Raw genomic sequence first — 15727 nt, 5'->3', positions numbered from 1 at the left:
CTAATTATAAGTGCACAAAAATTTTAGAAAACACAGACTAGCCGCCTCCCTACGTTGCTCCAGAAATATACTTCAGCATAAAATTAACTGAGTCAGACGTATCATCAAGCACATACAATACATTTTAGTCAATAGTCACAGAACTGGTGTAAAATACAAGTACGTACGTAATGCTGAAAGCATAGATAGTTTGGACATAACATTGATTTTGAGATGTAAGCTTCCAACTCCAAGCACCTCTTTGTGAATAGAAACTTTACCATATCAAAGCTGAAGCTGCCACTGACTGAAAGGTTTGAGGTGCCCGCTAAATTTCCCTCCATGTTCTTTTCCCTTGACTCAGCTGATCGGACCAAGAAACCTGCAAATCATGCAAAATGTTTTCATTCAAGAAACCCAGAACAAAGTATATAGTGGATGGTTATCAATATTTGTAGTCTTCGTTAGTGTCCACAGATAGTACCTCATAGGAGATGACTTCTTACAAGGCCATGGTGTGTTGCATGGTAAGTTCATGGCATTTTTACAATGCCATGGCGGTGGTTTCTCCATACAACGGTCTACTGAATCCCAGCCGCCACGGTATTGCTGCAAACAAACTGAAGAGCTTTCCCCTGCTCTGAATTCTGAGCGAATTGGAAGCTACCTATAAAACTTGGGATTGACGGACAAAGCATCGTATCCTATGGTCCTACCTACCCATGGTTCCCTTCCGGTGGTTAGGAATTGGATCTAGTTTGATATTTCAAGCATGGTGTGAGACTTTAGGGTATTCAAACTTCCAGTGACAATGAAGATCAAAAAATTGCTTCTCCTTCACGAAGCTAGGCCTCTAGAGTCTGTTCCTAGATTCTCAACAAGTTGGTCGGATCCTAAAAGTAGGGTTGGCCTTTTAGTCACCGGAAAACTGAAACTCGACCAAAACCGCACCGGACCGACTAACAAAAATCTGAACTAGACCAAACCAGCCAATTTGTGCCTAAAACCGGCACCGGACTGGCCACTTCGGTGTCATGTTATAAGATAAAATTATGGTTCTCTAACACCAGATTCCATGCATTTTAATTTTTAAATGAGGTACGTTGAGTCCCTCTGTATTTTTTTGTTAGGACTTGCCACACCAGATTGCATGCAAATATCAACCTAGGCTTGCAAACACCAGCCTCTCTCTTCCTCCCTTTTCACACACTTCCCAATTCTCATAGCAACTAACATATTATACAACATTTCACTTTTTATTAACAAACTTACAATCCTTCGTTTCTCATCCTCTATTGATACAAAAAATCTCTGATAGAATACATTTTGAATCTTAAAATTAGTACAATAATTATAGTTTCAACTTGCCCAGAGATTGTTAAAAATTTCAAATTGCACAATATTATCACGTAGTTTGACTAAATGTTCTATTGACTAAACTAGCAGAGTAGCAGTTCAGCTTCAGCATAGGAAGTCTTAAGATGACCAAGATAATACTCTTGACTGACATTAGGCAAGGCTATAAGCCTGCAATGACATTATATATATTTATACATATCTTTTTTAATCTTGCAAGATCTAGACATGGTTCACAGTATAACTAACATCAACATTCCAGACTTGGAGAAAAATCCAAGTCTAACATTGTTTGCGCACAATATAACAAAATTATTCATTGTCCTTCTACAAATGGCACAATAAAACTTGGACGAGTTAAACACAGAACCGGCTGTATTTGCCTGGGTATCTAATACCAATCCGGATGAGGTCAAATTTAACTTTTGCACCTTATGATAAGAGTAAAAAAGATCATGAAAGGAAATCAAGAGAATAGAGACCTACTCTTGTTTCGCTCCAATCGAACTTCTCTCTGTGGAAACAAGAATTTCATTCATAAGTAGTGATCAAGTAGGAAAATTGCAGACAGATGATTCTACTATTATACTGAATTCATGTTTGTAACAATGTCCAACTACACAAAATTATTTATGGACCATTCATGCAATAACTAAGTCGTTTTGTTCAAAAATATGTGGAGCAGCTATTTTTCGACTACCACTGAGAATTATCTGTGAGAAAAATGATCAAGTAGCAGGCACTCTTAAAAATAGATAACTGTGAAAACCCAATTGTATTTCTTAGTGGGAAGGACTTGTATAACAGATCATACATATGTTTATATTTATAATTTATATTATTCAAAGCCATCGTCGGTCTTTCATCACTTCAATATTGGTACATTATAAAATACTGATATAAAGAGCATTTGAGTATCTAAAAGCAGCGATACCTCCTTTTTCTTGCATTCTTTATAATTATCAAACTGTTTTTGACATTTACTCTTGTCTGAGTGATTTTTTTCTAGACCTGCAAATTTTACCAGAAAACAAATATCAATTTCTGGCCCAAAAACCAGGATAACTTTAGTGGAGGCTAATGAACTATAAAGCAAAACTCAAGAACCAGGTCAGCAAACTTTTACAAGTATCTTAACCCATTGTATGTGTTTATGTGAATGCATGTGTGCAGACACGAACTAAGATGTACATATAGACTAAGAGACTGTAACCATATTATAGAGATGCTAAGACACTATATTCCCTGTTCAGAGTCATAATAAAACTTGACCTATATACGAGAAAATCTGAAATTAACCAAGAAATGCAATAAACTAGATGGCAGTCAAAAGTGCCATAGAAGAGATGACAGTGTAACCAACATAACATGTTTCACAGTTGAAAGGATTAAGAAAGAGAGATGTGTATATTGATCATACATCAATCAAGTTGGTAATTGTTAAATCACCTAAAGATATGCTTGTCAGCAGCTGAGTTTCCTTCTATATTGACGAATGTTAATGAAGCTAACTAAAATAAGCATTAGATAAAGATAAAGAGGCTAGCTTGTCGGACACCGGACTCATAACACACGTTTGAGAGTTGTTATTTTCAACTCTTAGATAACTCTCACTGAGACTAACTTTACCCAAAAGCCAGACTGCCAGCGTGCCATGGAATGCTGCTAGAATAACTTATTGAAAAACTGTATCAATGTAACTATATCTTATACAACCCTATTGTCTACCTAATCTACGTTCTTCAACTCTCGAGCTCAACAATTGATCCAACTCCAAAGAAATTCTAAAGACTATGGAGGATTGGAGGTAAGTATTGTGGTCAGAACTTGGAAGGTTGTCTTAATAGTTGAATATTGTATATTCATTCAGAAACTTTATAGTTTCAGTCAGCAGCCCGGTCAGTTATGTCCTATGCCAACATTTTCTCAACATTTAAGTGATTACAATATCAGCTTCCTGGAATATCTTTAGTGTTAAACTTAACCAGCTGCATCACATACAAGTAGAACTCATTGTAAAAAGCCTATTACATAATTTATGGGCTACATCCAACAAGGAAAAGTTGCATGCATTTACTAATACATATCTTAACGGTTCTGATCTGCATAGAGTCTCATCATCTAAATAAAACATAGCCAGTTCTGTGCATACTTCATCTTTTTCTGTCCAAAGGTAACTTACAAATAACTTAAAGCCATTACCACGATCTCCCTAAGCTCGCTTTGCAAGTGATGCAATTACGGCCACACCCACATACAAGTCTCATCTCCACATAGAAGGATTGTCTAAGCCTCTGGCATTCACTTGTGTCGTGTAGGCCACTATCATATCCAGTCCCTTGGACACACCAAGCAAATACCAATGTCATAGAACCAGTTACTAAAAGATGTGCCTAAAGTTCTCTGAAACAGCCCAATGATTTTTTCTCAGGAGAGAAATAATTTGGATAATTCTATGAAACTAATAATGGGTACTAATTTGGATAAATTCACTGAAACTAATCATGTGTATCTCTGTGTTTCCAAATTGACATAATCTCTCAACAATCCCAGAGCTATGGAAACATCCGCCTCTTAATCAAATTACAACTATGAAAACTTGTTCTGAACCAAAAGCTACTAAATTTCTTCAATTCAACTCAAACAGAGAATACCCGATACGGACTAAACTCTCAAGAGTTAACACAATCAACACTCAAATACAATCAAATTTCTTAAACCCAGAAAAGATCAGATAGTTTAGAGCAAACCCAACAAAAAGATTACAAAAAGGGAAATCCTTTTCCACTAAGATTCATAAACCCATTTGATAAGGGACAGGCTTATCGTAAGTTAAAAAGTAAGTTATGATAATAAACAAAAGAAACAGAAGGGAGATGGGTTTAAGCAGAGCCTTACATTTGAGAGAGGCAGTGTACTGCTGATAACATTGAGAATCAGAGATTCTAGCAGCGCTGGGGTATGGAGGTGTTGATGCACTCGATGATGTTGATGATGATGCCATTGATATTGCTAGTCTCTCTGCTCTCGCGGCTCTCTTGATTTAAGATTAAATGCAACAAGGTAAAAGGGAGGCCGAAGCTACAAGGAAGGGAGCAATAAAAATGGCACCTACTAAATGACCCAAACCAAAATGGCAAAATTGGTGAACGCCAATTGCACAAGTGTTTCACATTTTACAATTAGATTGTTCTAACTTTTTTCTGTTTTTGAAGAGAATTGGGTGTTAATCTATTAAAAGTTTAAACCATTACAAACTAAGTAGTTCACTTTAAAAGGATTATGATAAGATTGAGTCATTTTTAGAGTGACCATACAGGTCTAAACCACTTGCAAAACAAAGCTATCCAATTGTTGAAACAGTTTATCAGAGTAAGAAAACAAAAGAGCTAGAGAACACAGCTCCCCAACAATACAAGAAGAGAAACCGGAACGAAACCAAATATCTTCAGGTTTATTTAAATTCTAAAAAGACACTACTCGAGCGTTTTTTGAGACATGACGTCAATTCCTTTAGACCCAGATGATGCTATAAACATGATTAGGCCCACACCTAGATACAAAACTCAAAGGCCTCGTACCCTTGCCCAAAAGTGAGACCAGTCAATGACGGATCTAAGACCCGAAGATGGGGGTGGGCTACATAATAGACCATTTTTCGTGTTTTTGATTTTTTGGGCAAATACTTATTTTTTAATTGTATAACTCTGCAAAAATGTCAAATTGGAAGACTCGAATGAGTATCACATAAAAGGTATATCAAATTAACATAAAACTTAAGCTATGGTGTCAAGAAATAATATTATTACAAGATGTTCTCTTTATGCTTATTGTAATATGGAGTTCAGATTTACGTCTCTCTATCCTTCTCATGTATTTTGCAATTTCATTAATAAGGATCGTGAAAACAATGACAAAAACAAAGGTCAAGGAGCCGGCAATTTCATTGTCTCACCATTTGTGTGTTTGATTAAGAATATGTTTTATTTCCAATGTGGGACTCATGCCTCCTTTTGCCTCCATGACAGCTCAAGTTAAAGTGATCTCAATAATCATCGCAATCTTTTCCTTCCCCTCTCAAAAGAGCTCGAAGGCTTATTCTTTTTCCGGTTGCTCCACTTTCTCCTTTCTCCAACCACCATGTCATAATTAGTGAGAGGGAAACACTGAGGACTTTTGAAATGGGTTCTTGATTTTCTCCAACAAAAACCATTTGAGAGTGAGAGTAACAGAGAACAAAAGAAATCGTATGGCAGATACCAATACTACAACAAAAGAAGCACCTTCATCAACATCAAAGTTCATAAAATGCGTGACAGTTGGAGATGGTGCTGTTGGAAAGACATGCCTTCTCATCTCTTACACTAGCAACACTTTCCCTACTGTATAAAGCTTCTCACCTTCAACGCCCATATAAATCTCAGTCCTTTCATTTCTGTTAATGGCACTGTGTTTCATTCCTCCATGTCGTTTTCCTTATTGTTGTTTCGTTCATAGTCTTTCCTTCATCTGCTTCCATGAACTTTTCATTTCTTCTTCTTGACAGGATTATGTTCCAACTGTATTTGACAACTTCAGTGCTAATGTTCTGGTTGATGGGCAGACTGTGAATCTGGGTCTCTGGGATACTGCTGGTACTGTATATTTCTCTCAATCTCTCTTATAATTTTGATGGCTAAGGGGGTTAAGATTATTAAAGTACTTAATTCCCATAGCCAATTGTACAAGTTGATAATCCCAGGTTTAGATATTAGTCAAAGAATAATTCAAATTGATATTGATCAATGCTAGTCCATAAATTTTTCAAGCATGTCAAAGGTCCAAACTAGGAAAAACATTACACCAGCATGAGATCCCAAAAAGGTCCAAACTAGGAAAAACAAAGTGAAATTTTATCATATTTTTGAAAAAAAATAATAATAAATAAATAAATAAAATTGAACAACCTCAATATGTACACTTCCTTTTGCTTTGGAGAAAAAAAAAAAAAAAAAAAAAAAAAATACCCTTTTGGAAAAAACAGTACCTTTTCTGAGCTAACTTTAGCATATGATAATACAAAGCATATATGATCATATTGTTTGAAGTGCTTATAAAGTACTTCCCCAATCAATGAGTGCTTCATACGTACTGTTAATTAATATTTAAAAAAAATTAAACTAATTGAATTAACCTTTATAATGCAGGTCAAGAAGATTACAACAGGCTGAGGCCTCTTGGTTACAGAGGAGCTGATATTTTCCTTCTTACATTTTCCCTCATAAGTAGGCCTAGCTATGAAAACATATCAAAGAAAGTAAGCTTCTTCTTCTCAACCAAGGTTCTACCCTCAGCTCAAGATTCACTTTTCCAATTTGCATATGCACCAAAGTATATTATTACTCACCAGATTCTATGTGTTATCTCTTCTCTTTTGACCTGTTGCATGTTATATTGGAGAAGTGGGTTCCAGAGCTTAGACATTATGCCCCATCCGTGCCCATTATTCTCGTGGGGACTAAACTAGGTAATCCATTCTTTCCACTACCAAAACCAATTCAAATTGAATTCGACAGATTTCTTTTCCCTTAAGTTTCACTGTAGTATGCTCTAAATAATTGGATTTGATTAGGCTAAAGCGAAGAATGCAATACATTTCCTTTAATCTGTATCAATTTGATTCCCAGACTCGCTCTTTTAGGTTTTAAGGTAGAGAATTCTATCAAGTGTCTAACCAGAAAGGGGAATTATATGTGTGGAGGAAATAATATATAGTCGGGATCAGAGGCGGACGTCCCACCGTTCGCCACCGTATGGAGCCGGCGAGGGCGCGGCTCCACCCCAGCAGACTCTAGCAACGTCTCCGACCACTTTCCCTCCCCGGCGAGTCCGCCGAATTCCAGTTTTCCGGCTAGATCACCCAAAACTTCAAACAAAGTCAATCTGGCCAGAAAACTGGAATTCGACGGACTCACCGGGGATGGAAAGTGATCGGAGACGCTGCTGGAATCTGCTGGGCTGGAGGCGTGCCCTCGCCGGTGCCGTACCGTGGCGAAAGGAGGGACATCCGCATGGTGCGGACGTCCGAACCTGATAACGTCTATATATATATATATATAGCAGCGCATATATGTCTTTTGTTCTTTGGTGGAGATGAGACATTGTTTCTATTCTATTCATATATATGCTTACAAACAAATACACAGATCTGCGAGAAGGCAGACAGTTTTTAATGAATTACCCTGGGGCATCTACCATCTCAACAGAACAGGTAGATTTCTCCACAAATACTTATTGATTCCTTTCTGGTTGGCTACGTAGATGGCAAATGAACAAAAGGGACAATAGGGAACAAACTAGCTATCACTGAATATTATTCTTGTTCAATCTGTTTGTATATTTTAGGGTGAAGATCTGAAAAAGAGGATAGGGGCAGTGTCATATATAGAGTGCAGCTCAAAGACACAGCAGGTATACATCTCACATTGTCAATATGCGCTTATTTATGTAAGGATGGGGTGAGTTAAGGGATTTTAGTTTAACACTTGAATGCAATTATTTAATTCAGAAACAGTTTCGCATGTATTGAAAATATGATACTACGTACATTTGCAGAATGTGAAGGCTATTTTCGATGCAGCTATTAAGTTGGCTCTCTTTCCTTCAGAGTCCAAGAAGCAAAAGAGGAAACTGATGGCCTGCAATGTTGTCTAACCTAGTATATATTTCTCTTCATGTTCATTATTCTTTGCTTCCCTGTTTCTTTGTGGGTTGTACTTTTATTTTGTTTCATCATACATTGTAGCGATGCTGGAGAAGGACAGCAATTCCAACTTGTTATTTCTCTTTTTCAGTAGACAATCCAATTCGTGTACTGCACATGAATGCATCATGAACACTAAAAATCTGGGTTCAAAAAATCACAAACTCAGAAAACAGTAAACTTCTTACTGTATCAATTATACAATCCGTATCAAATATAAGCACTTTTTCTATAGTAATGTACGTCTAGCATCATCAGTACGTGGATCCAACCCTATTTCGGCGGGCTGATGAAACAGACTAGGCTAGAAATCTCTGTGTTAATAGTGCTACCATATCCATCTAAATCATCTCCAATAGTCTACGTTAGTTTGTTGCTAAATTTAACAATATTTAAGAAATTTAACAATCGAAATAGAAATGGTGCTGCAGTAAATTGTTATTTGGAGTTAACTGATAAATTTTGACCAATCATGAATTAACAAGTGAACAAAATGAAAAAAAAAAAAGAATTTAGTTTTTGCTTTAACAATTCAAACTCAATTACTAAATTTATCAATCTAGCTTAGCAATATTTAAAATAAATTTATGTTTAGGTATTCTGCTTGAGTTGATTTTTGCTACAAAAATACATAAATTTGGCTAAAATTCAAGTTTAGCAACTCTGGTGGAGATGCTAAGGTCAAACAGTTAAGAGTAGGATTTCATGGTTTATTGGTGCTAAACAAGCTAGAATCAAACTGCAAATGATTCCGTAATTAGAGACAACCAACAATAGCTAGATTCATTTATATATTATATTTATATATTATTGTTATCAATTATATTTCGAATAATGCTAAGTGAATAATAATTAAAATAATATGGGCTCTAATTTCAGCTTTTTCTTTTAACCATTTTCTTAACAAATCAAACTTCACTGTTGCTGATTGTAAAAGGACTAGGATGGGCATTTTCTTGGTGAGATCCGTGGGTTAGTTAAAGGATGGAGCACGATGCAGTTGTTAGTTCGATCAATTGCTATCTTCTCTTAGTGATACATTGGTAAGTCATCTTGAGGTAAAATCTTTTTCTTCTTCTTCCATCGATAATGATATGAAGAATTATGTTGATATGAATGAGTATAAGCGTTTAATTGGAGAATTTAAGATGTTTCTTAAAAGGAGAAAGTCTTCTTCTACGCTCTCCAAATCTTCGCGTGTTCAACAATCTAAGTATTGTGATTGTGGTGCTTTTGACCAATCTTTGTGCAAGTGTGATAACAAGTGTCTTAGAGCAGAAAGTAATGATAAGTTGAAGTCTCATAATGAACTACAACTCAGTCTTAATGTTGTTTCAACGAGTGCACCAAAAGAAAGAGTATTGTCTACTGGGATTGAAGGGCTAGTTTCAATCCCGGGACATCTGATTTTAAGCATAACGTTACCTTTGTTGAAAAGTATTCTAAAAATTATTTGTCTGCTTATGTTGATAATTCTTGTAAGACTGATGCCTCTCTTTGTTTTTCATCATCTTACAATCCAGGTCAAGGTTTTGAATATGTTGAAGCCACATGTCTAGTATCTCTAATTGATTTATCAAAGAGGCGAAGTGATTCATGGTACATTGATAGTGGCTCATCAAGGCATATGACTGGAGATAAAAAGCTAGTTTGTATCATTCTTTGATAAGTTCATAAGCACATCAGTAACATTTAGAGATGGTTGAAAAGCCAAAGTAATGGGTAAGGGGATTGTAAATGCTCCAGGTATACCTAATCTTCATAATGTTTTTTTTGTTGAAGATCTTCATTCTAATCTTATTAGTGTGAGTCTATTAACTGATGAATATGAATATGTTAATTTCAACAAATTTAGATGTCTTATTCTTGATAAAAATGGTAAAATAATAATGAGAGGATTAAGGACCGAAGATGATTGTTATCATGTTTTTCCTAACGAATGCATTGATGTAAATACTTGTTGTTTGAAAACAATGATATCAGATGATGCTCTTGATCTTTGGCATAGGCGGTTAGGTCATGTTAAATTTCAGGATTTGTTGAAACTCTCAAGCATGAAGAGTGTAAAAGGACTGCATTCCTTGAGCGGTAAACATGGTGGAATGTGTAAAGGCTGTGAAATAGGTGAGCAAACTCAAGCAACTCATAGTGTATTCAACTCGGTAACGACCTCTCATTCTTTGGAGCTCTTACACATGGAGTTGGTTGGACCTTCTCCAACCAAAAGCATTGGTGGTAATAGGTATATTTTGGTGGTTGTTGATGATTTTTCTCTTTTCACATGGGTTTAGAGAAAAATGTGATGCTTTTGAGTGTTTTCGAAGTCTATTCAAATTGGTTTCAGAAGAAAAGCATGCTTTAAATGAATCTATTGTCAAGGTTAGAACTGATAATGATATTGAATTTCAAAATGTCTCTGTTGCTAATTTCTTCCTTGAGCATAATATCTTACATGAGTTTTCAACACCCATTAGTGGAGTTGTGGATTGCAAGTGATACGAGGTTTTGCTTAATATGGGGAAAGTTATGCTTCATTCTGCGGGGCTTCGTTCAAACGTTTGGGCTGAAATTATTAGCACTGTTTGCTATACTTTTAACCGAGCTTTCCTTCATCCAAGTACTATTAAAACTCCATATGAGTTGTGGAAAGATGATGATTGTTGAGGAAGAGGATGATTTATCAGAAAAACATGTGTGATCCTCCACCAATCATGAGAACCAGGTTCAAACGAGTTCAAAAAGACCACTCAATTGAAGACATCATTGGTGATGTAAATGCAGACATTCGAACTCGAAGACAAGTTGCATCTGAGGTAAGTAATGATTCAGCTCTTATGTGCCTCTTTGTTGAAAATGACGTGAACAAAAACATAGTTTCTCTTTGTGATTCTGTGTCACTTGTTGAGCCAAAAATTGTTAAAGAAATTTTGTTTGATGATAAATGGATAAATGTCATGCATATATGTTGATGAATCACTTAGAAGCATCATTGGTGTGTGCTCTAAGTATTAGTATTCTCCCTTAGTTTGATATATTTTGCATGCATTCATACTATATGATATCATGATAGTTTAGGCGCATTTGTTTCTTTTTATTTTTCTGCCTTCAAAAAAAAAATTGAACAAATAAATTCCAGATTTCGTGAGGATTGCATGCTGGGTTTCAATCCTGAACTATCTGAAAGAGTGAGTTGAATTGAGATTACCAAGTTAGTTGTCATGGCTTTATCTGTATAAGATTGATAAACTTGTTTGCAGATTTTGATATTGGTTGACATGATTTTGTAATCTTGAACATGCTAGAATAATCATTGTTGCTTTGAAAAATTTCACATGCACTCTCTTTTGCTGTGGTGGTATGAGAATTTCTTGATGTGTTTGTGTGATATATTGCTTGATTGCTCCAAGAAAAGAATAATTGTTGTGATTATATGGAGCTAGTTGAGACTATTTCCAAAGTAAACATGCCTTGGTCGTGACGAATGATATAAGGTTATGGGAGAGAAACGAGAATGGCTTGGTCACTATGGCGTGGTTCATAGAATTTGACTCGAATACATGTCCTTAGGGGTGCCCTTGTTACATCTAGTACTCTTAAGCCAACTGGCTTGGGAGATACTGATATTGTACTTGCTACATGAGTTAAAAATTTAAAAATTAAAGATTATGTGAAAGGCCAAAAAGTAAAAGAAAATATATGAAGTGCCCACACAAGAGTTATAAGGGGGTTGTAACAATGTTTATTATGCTAAGTTGTTGACATCTCAAGATGTTTCTCACCCCATAGCAAAGACTGTTCACTTTTCACTCAAGGTACATGATTGATCAACATATGCTTCTTGCTTACAGGGTTGTGTCGACTGAGTCAAGCATGAAAATTGAGTTTGTCTATTTTATATATGTAAAGCTATGACTTGTACCTTGGTTAAATGTTTTGTTTCTCCTATTCAGATATTTCATGGAAGACAACCTAGTTCATTATGCATGTTTGCATTTCATTCTTATATTCTCCATATCATGATCACTCTTAGGAGGAGTATTAATACTTTGAGTATATTTGACTGGGTGATTCGCCTTTGTCATTCTTAGACAAAAAGGGGAAGAATGTTGATTTTAGGGGGAGAGTTGTTTCCTTTTATATATTGTTATATGAATTTTGATCATGTGTGACTTTGAGATCTTTATGATTATATGTTCACTTGCTTTTCACTTGGTTATTTATTAAAAATGTTTCAGGTAATATGATTTGATTTAGAAGCAAGAAGTCGTTGCCATTATTGTTGAGCGCAAGGTTGCATATCACAGGATTATCTGTATTAACAGGTGTTTTGTATAGAAATGCCAAAGGGGGAGATTATTTGTATATATATGATTTATTAACATCTGTATACAAAATAGAAGAAGTACGAGCAAGGAAGTTCTAATTTGATTAGGACTTATATATTTGGTTAAATATTTGATTGATGAGCATTGATGCATTATATATACATATATATATATATACATATATATATATATATGATTTGATTTGATTTGGTTAAGCTCCTAGGTTGGTGTGTGCAAGCAAGGGTATTTTCACTATGACATATATGGCTTTGTATTATTGGGTATGGATATGCACATGGGAAGAAGTCTGAACTCTTCAGTATATCTGATTTGGTTATTACGTTGATAGACAAGGATCCATTTTGATTAGGATGTTGATCTTATTGAATCAGATTCACTTGAGAACGAATGTAACCTAATATGATTAGGGTTTATTGATGCGTGAAAAGAATGAAACTTAATTTGATTAGGTTTTTTATTCCTATAATTATCAGATTTGATATATGAGATATATTTGATTGATTTGGTGATTGTGCAGTTTAAAAGATTTCCTTTTAAAAGACCAAATGGATTTATGACGTTGATGATGAGAAGATGTCTTGTACAAGAGTTTTTGACGTCTATAAAGGAAACGTAGTTACCTTTTGTACAATTATTCTTAGAGAACTATCTTTACACGCATAACGTTTGAGAGATAGTATTTCCGCTACAATACTTTGTAAGGTCACAAGTTCAACTGTTCCGTGTTGAGTTGAACTTGTTTATGTGATTCAATCTCCAAGGAACTAACCACGTCCTTGATCCTTCAATCACATAAACAAGTTCAACTCAACACGGAACAGTTGAACTTGTGACCTTACAAAGTATTGCAACAGAAATACTATCTCTCAAACGATATACGTGCAAAAATAGTTCTGTAAGAATAATTGTACAAAATGAAGTCTTCAAACAAGATGATACGTCTCTTTTATAGACGTCCAAAACTCTTGTGCAAGACATCTTCTCATCATCAACATCATAAATCCATTTGGTCTCTTAAAAGGAAATCTTTTAAATATATCTCAAATATATCACCAAATCAATCAAATATATCTCATATATCAAATCTGATAATTAAAGGAATAGAAAACCTAATCAAATTAAGTTTCACTCTTTTCACGCATGAATAAACCCTAATCATATTAGGTTACATTCATTCTCAAGTGAATCTGATTCAATAAGATCAACATCCTAATCAAATTAGGATCGATCATTGTCTATCAACGTAATAACTAAATCAGATATACGAGTTAAGACTTCTTCCCAAGTGCATATCCATATCCAACTATACATAGATAGATAAATATATCCATATATGTCATAGTAAAAATACCCTTGCTTGCACACACCAACCTAGGAGCTTAACCAAATCAAATCAAATCATATATATAATGAATCAAATCATATATATATAATGGAGAAATTTTTCAGTGCTACGGGAGAACCACGTGGTAGTCTGACGTGATCCTACATTCCAATTAAATTTAGACATGTGGATTTTCTTTATGAAAAATTTCAGCTATTTTGTTAAAGACTATTTTGGGTTTTATGTTGTTTTTTAAATACTAAACCCTAATTCCTAAACCCTAAACCCTTAAACCCTATACCCTAACCCTTAAACCCTATACCCTAAACCCTAACCCTAAACTCTAAACCCTAAACCCTAGGTTGAACTTGCTAAATACCATGAATGTCATTTCACAAAAAATAGAAATATTAGTTAATATTTTAGTTGTAAAATATCCACATGTCTAAATTTGATTGGAATGTAGGACCACGTCAGACTGCTACGTGGTCCTCCTGTAGCACTTACAAATTTCTCATATATAATGCATCAATGCTCATCAATCAAATATTTAACTAAATATATAACTAGGGAGCTGAAATTTGCACTCCCAAATTTGCAAATCACACTCCCTTTCAATTATTTAATAATACTTTTTAGTACTCTTCCACAAATACCCTCACTTGTTTACCCGTCTCCTATCACACCAACCCAAAACAACTTTTTCTCCTTCTCTATCATGATTCCCAGATTTGCAAAATAGAAAGAAATATGATGATCCAAATTGATGGCTACAATCGTGGAACTGGGAACAATTTCTGGAAATTAGAAGTTTTGATATTGATCACAAACAATACAAATCCAAATTAAATTGCCCAAATAAGACGTTGATGAAGTTATATAGGGTGAGAAGAGATTGATTCGACTGAGTATGACGACTAAATCTACACCTTGATTCTCTCTATTTAAGATACCCAACATCATTGAAAAGAAGAGTTTGGTACCTCCCATCTCCACCCAGACAATATCAGCCATATATCTTATTTTTATTTGAAATTTCATTAGCTCACCTTTATCTAGTTTCTTCATAGAGATCAAAAAATTGTCAGCAAAGCAGACCATAAGAGACGCAGAATAGCAAAGAGAGAGTGAGGCTGAAATCTATGCGAGAGAGAGCGAGAGAGAGAATGAGACGTTTGAGTGATGGAAGGAAGAATTGATATTGCAATATAGCCTTAATCTCTAATTACCCAAAATATCTATTTGATATTGGGTATATCAATTAATGAAGAATATATAAGAAGGAAGAAGTAGAAATTCAAAGGATACGAAAATGATTAAGATTAGGAGAAGAAGAAAATGAACAGAGGAGGGAAGACGGAGCCAGAAAATAGAGTTTTGAGACTGATAAGGGGTAGTTTCGTCATATCACCACTAAGGGAGTGTGGTTTGCAAATTTGGGAGTATAAATTTCAGCTCCCTATAATTAAGTCCTAATCAAATTAAAACTTCTTTGCTCGCACTTCTTCTATCTTGTATAGATATGCCAATAAATCATATACCAATAAATTGTTTTTCCTAGATGAGCCACAATTCAAGATAAACGGAAACAACACTTGGAATCAGAGGCTTCCCCTTCATTTGTCCACGTACTAAGTCAAGAGTCATTTTTTATAACGACAAAAAAAAAAGAGTCACTTTTTATAACTAACTCTAGGGTCTGGTTTAAGAGACATCAAATTTAACACAAATTTTGACACTATTTTCTAACCGTTAGATTTTAAAACATTCAAGAGTCTAGATCAATTGTAAATATGATGTCAACATATAAATAAATGATATGCACTACCAGAAGAAAGACTTTAGCCGACGAAAAAAAAAAAACCAGGCCGACGAATCAATTTTTCGTCGGCTAAATTATATTTTCGTGGGCTAAAGAATTTATTTTCGTCGGCTAAAGTCTGTGACTTTAGCCGACGACTTTAAACATTATTTAGCCGA

General features: G+C 35.0%; 2 protein-coding genes across 3 annotated transcripts; one reads left to right on the top strand and one right to left on the bottom strand.

Moving 5' to 3' along the window:
* Window positions 1–1395: 1395 nt before the first annotated feature.
* On the bottom strand, window positions 1396–4519 carry LOC101303269 (cytochrome c oxidase-assembly factor COX23, mitochondrial-like). Of its 2 annotated transcripts, XM_004307204.1 has the most exons (3): window positions 4234–4519; window positions 2270–2346; window positions 1584–1849 (listed from the first exon to the last, which is right to left on the bottom strand). In XM_004307204.1, exons 1-3 carry the CDS (start codon window positions 4337–4339, stop codon window positions 1802–1804), a joined length of 231 nt encoding a protein of 76 aa, XP_004307252.1. In that variant the 5' UTR covers window positions 4340–4519; the 3' UTR covers window positions 1584–1801. The 2 variants fall into 2 exon arrangements, 1 of the variants encoding a protein (XP_004307252.1); XR_185243.1 differs by lacking the exon at window positions 2270–2346 and having other exon boundaries at window positions 1396–1849; window positions 4234–4407.
* Window positions 4520–5464: 945 nt separating this feature from the next.
* Window positions 5465–8028, top strand: LOC101302980 (rac-like GTP-binding protein 7-like). The gene is made up of 7 exons (XM_004307203.1): window positions 5465–5719; window positions 5882–5969; window positions 6522–6631; window positions 6778–6841; window positions 7521–7585; window positions 7720–7785; window positions 7930–8028. Exons 1-7 carry the CDS (start codon window positions 5585–5587, stop codon window positions 8026–8028), a joined length of 627 nt encoding a protein of 208 aa, XP_004307251.1. The 5' UTR covers window positions 5465–5584.
* Window positions 8029–15727: the final 7699 nt, after the last annotated feature.

This window comes from Fragaria vesca, linkage group LG7 (genome assembly GCF_000184155.1).
Source record: "Fragaria vesca subsp. vesca linkage group LG7, FraVesHawaii_1.0, whole genome shotgun sequence".
Lineage (NCBI taxonomy): Eukaryota > Viridiplantae > Streptophyta > Magnoliopsida > Rosales > Rosaceae > Fragaria > Fragaria vesca.
This window is presented reverse-complemented; position numbering and strand designations above follow the sequence as displayed.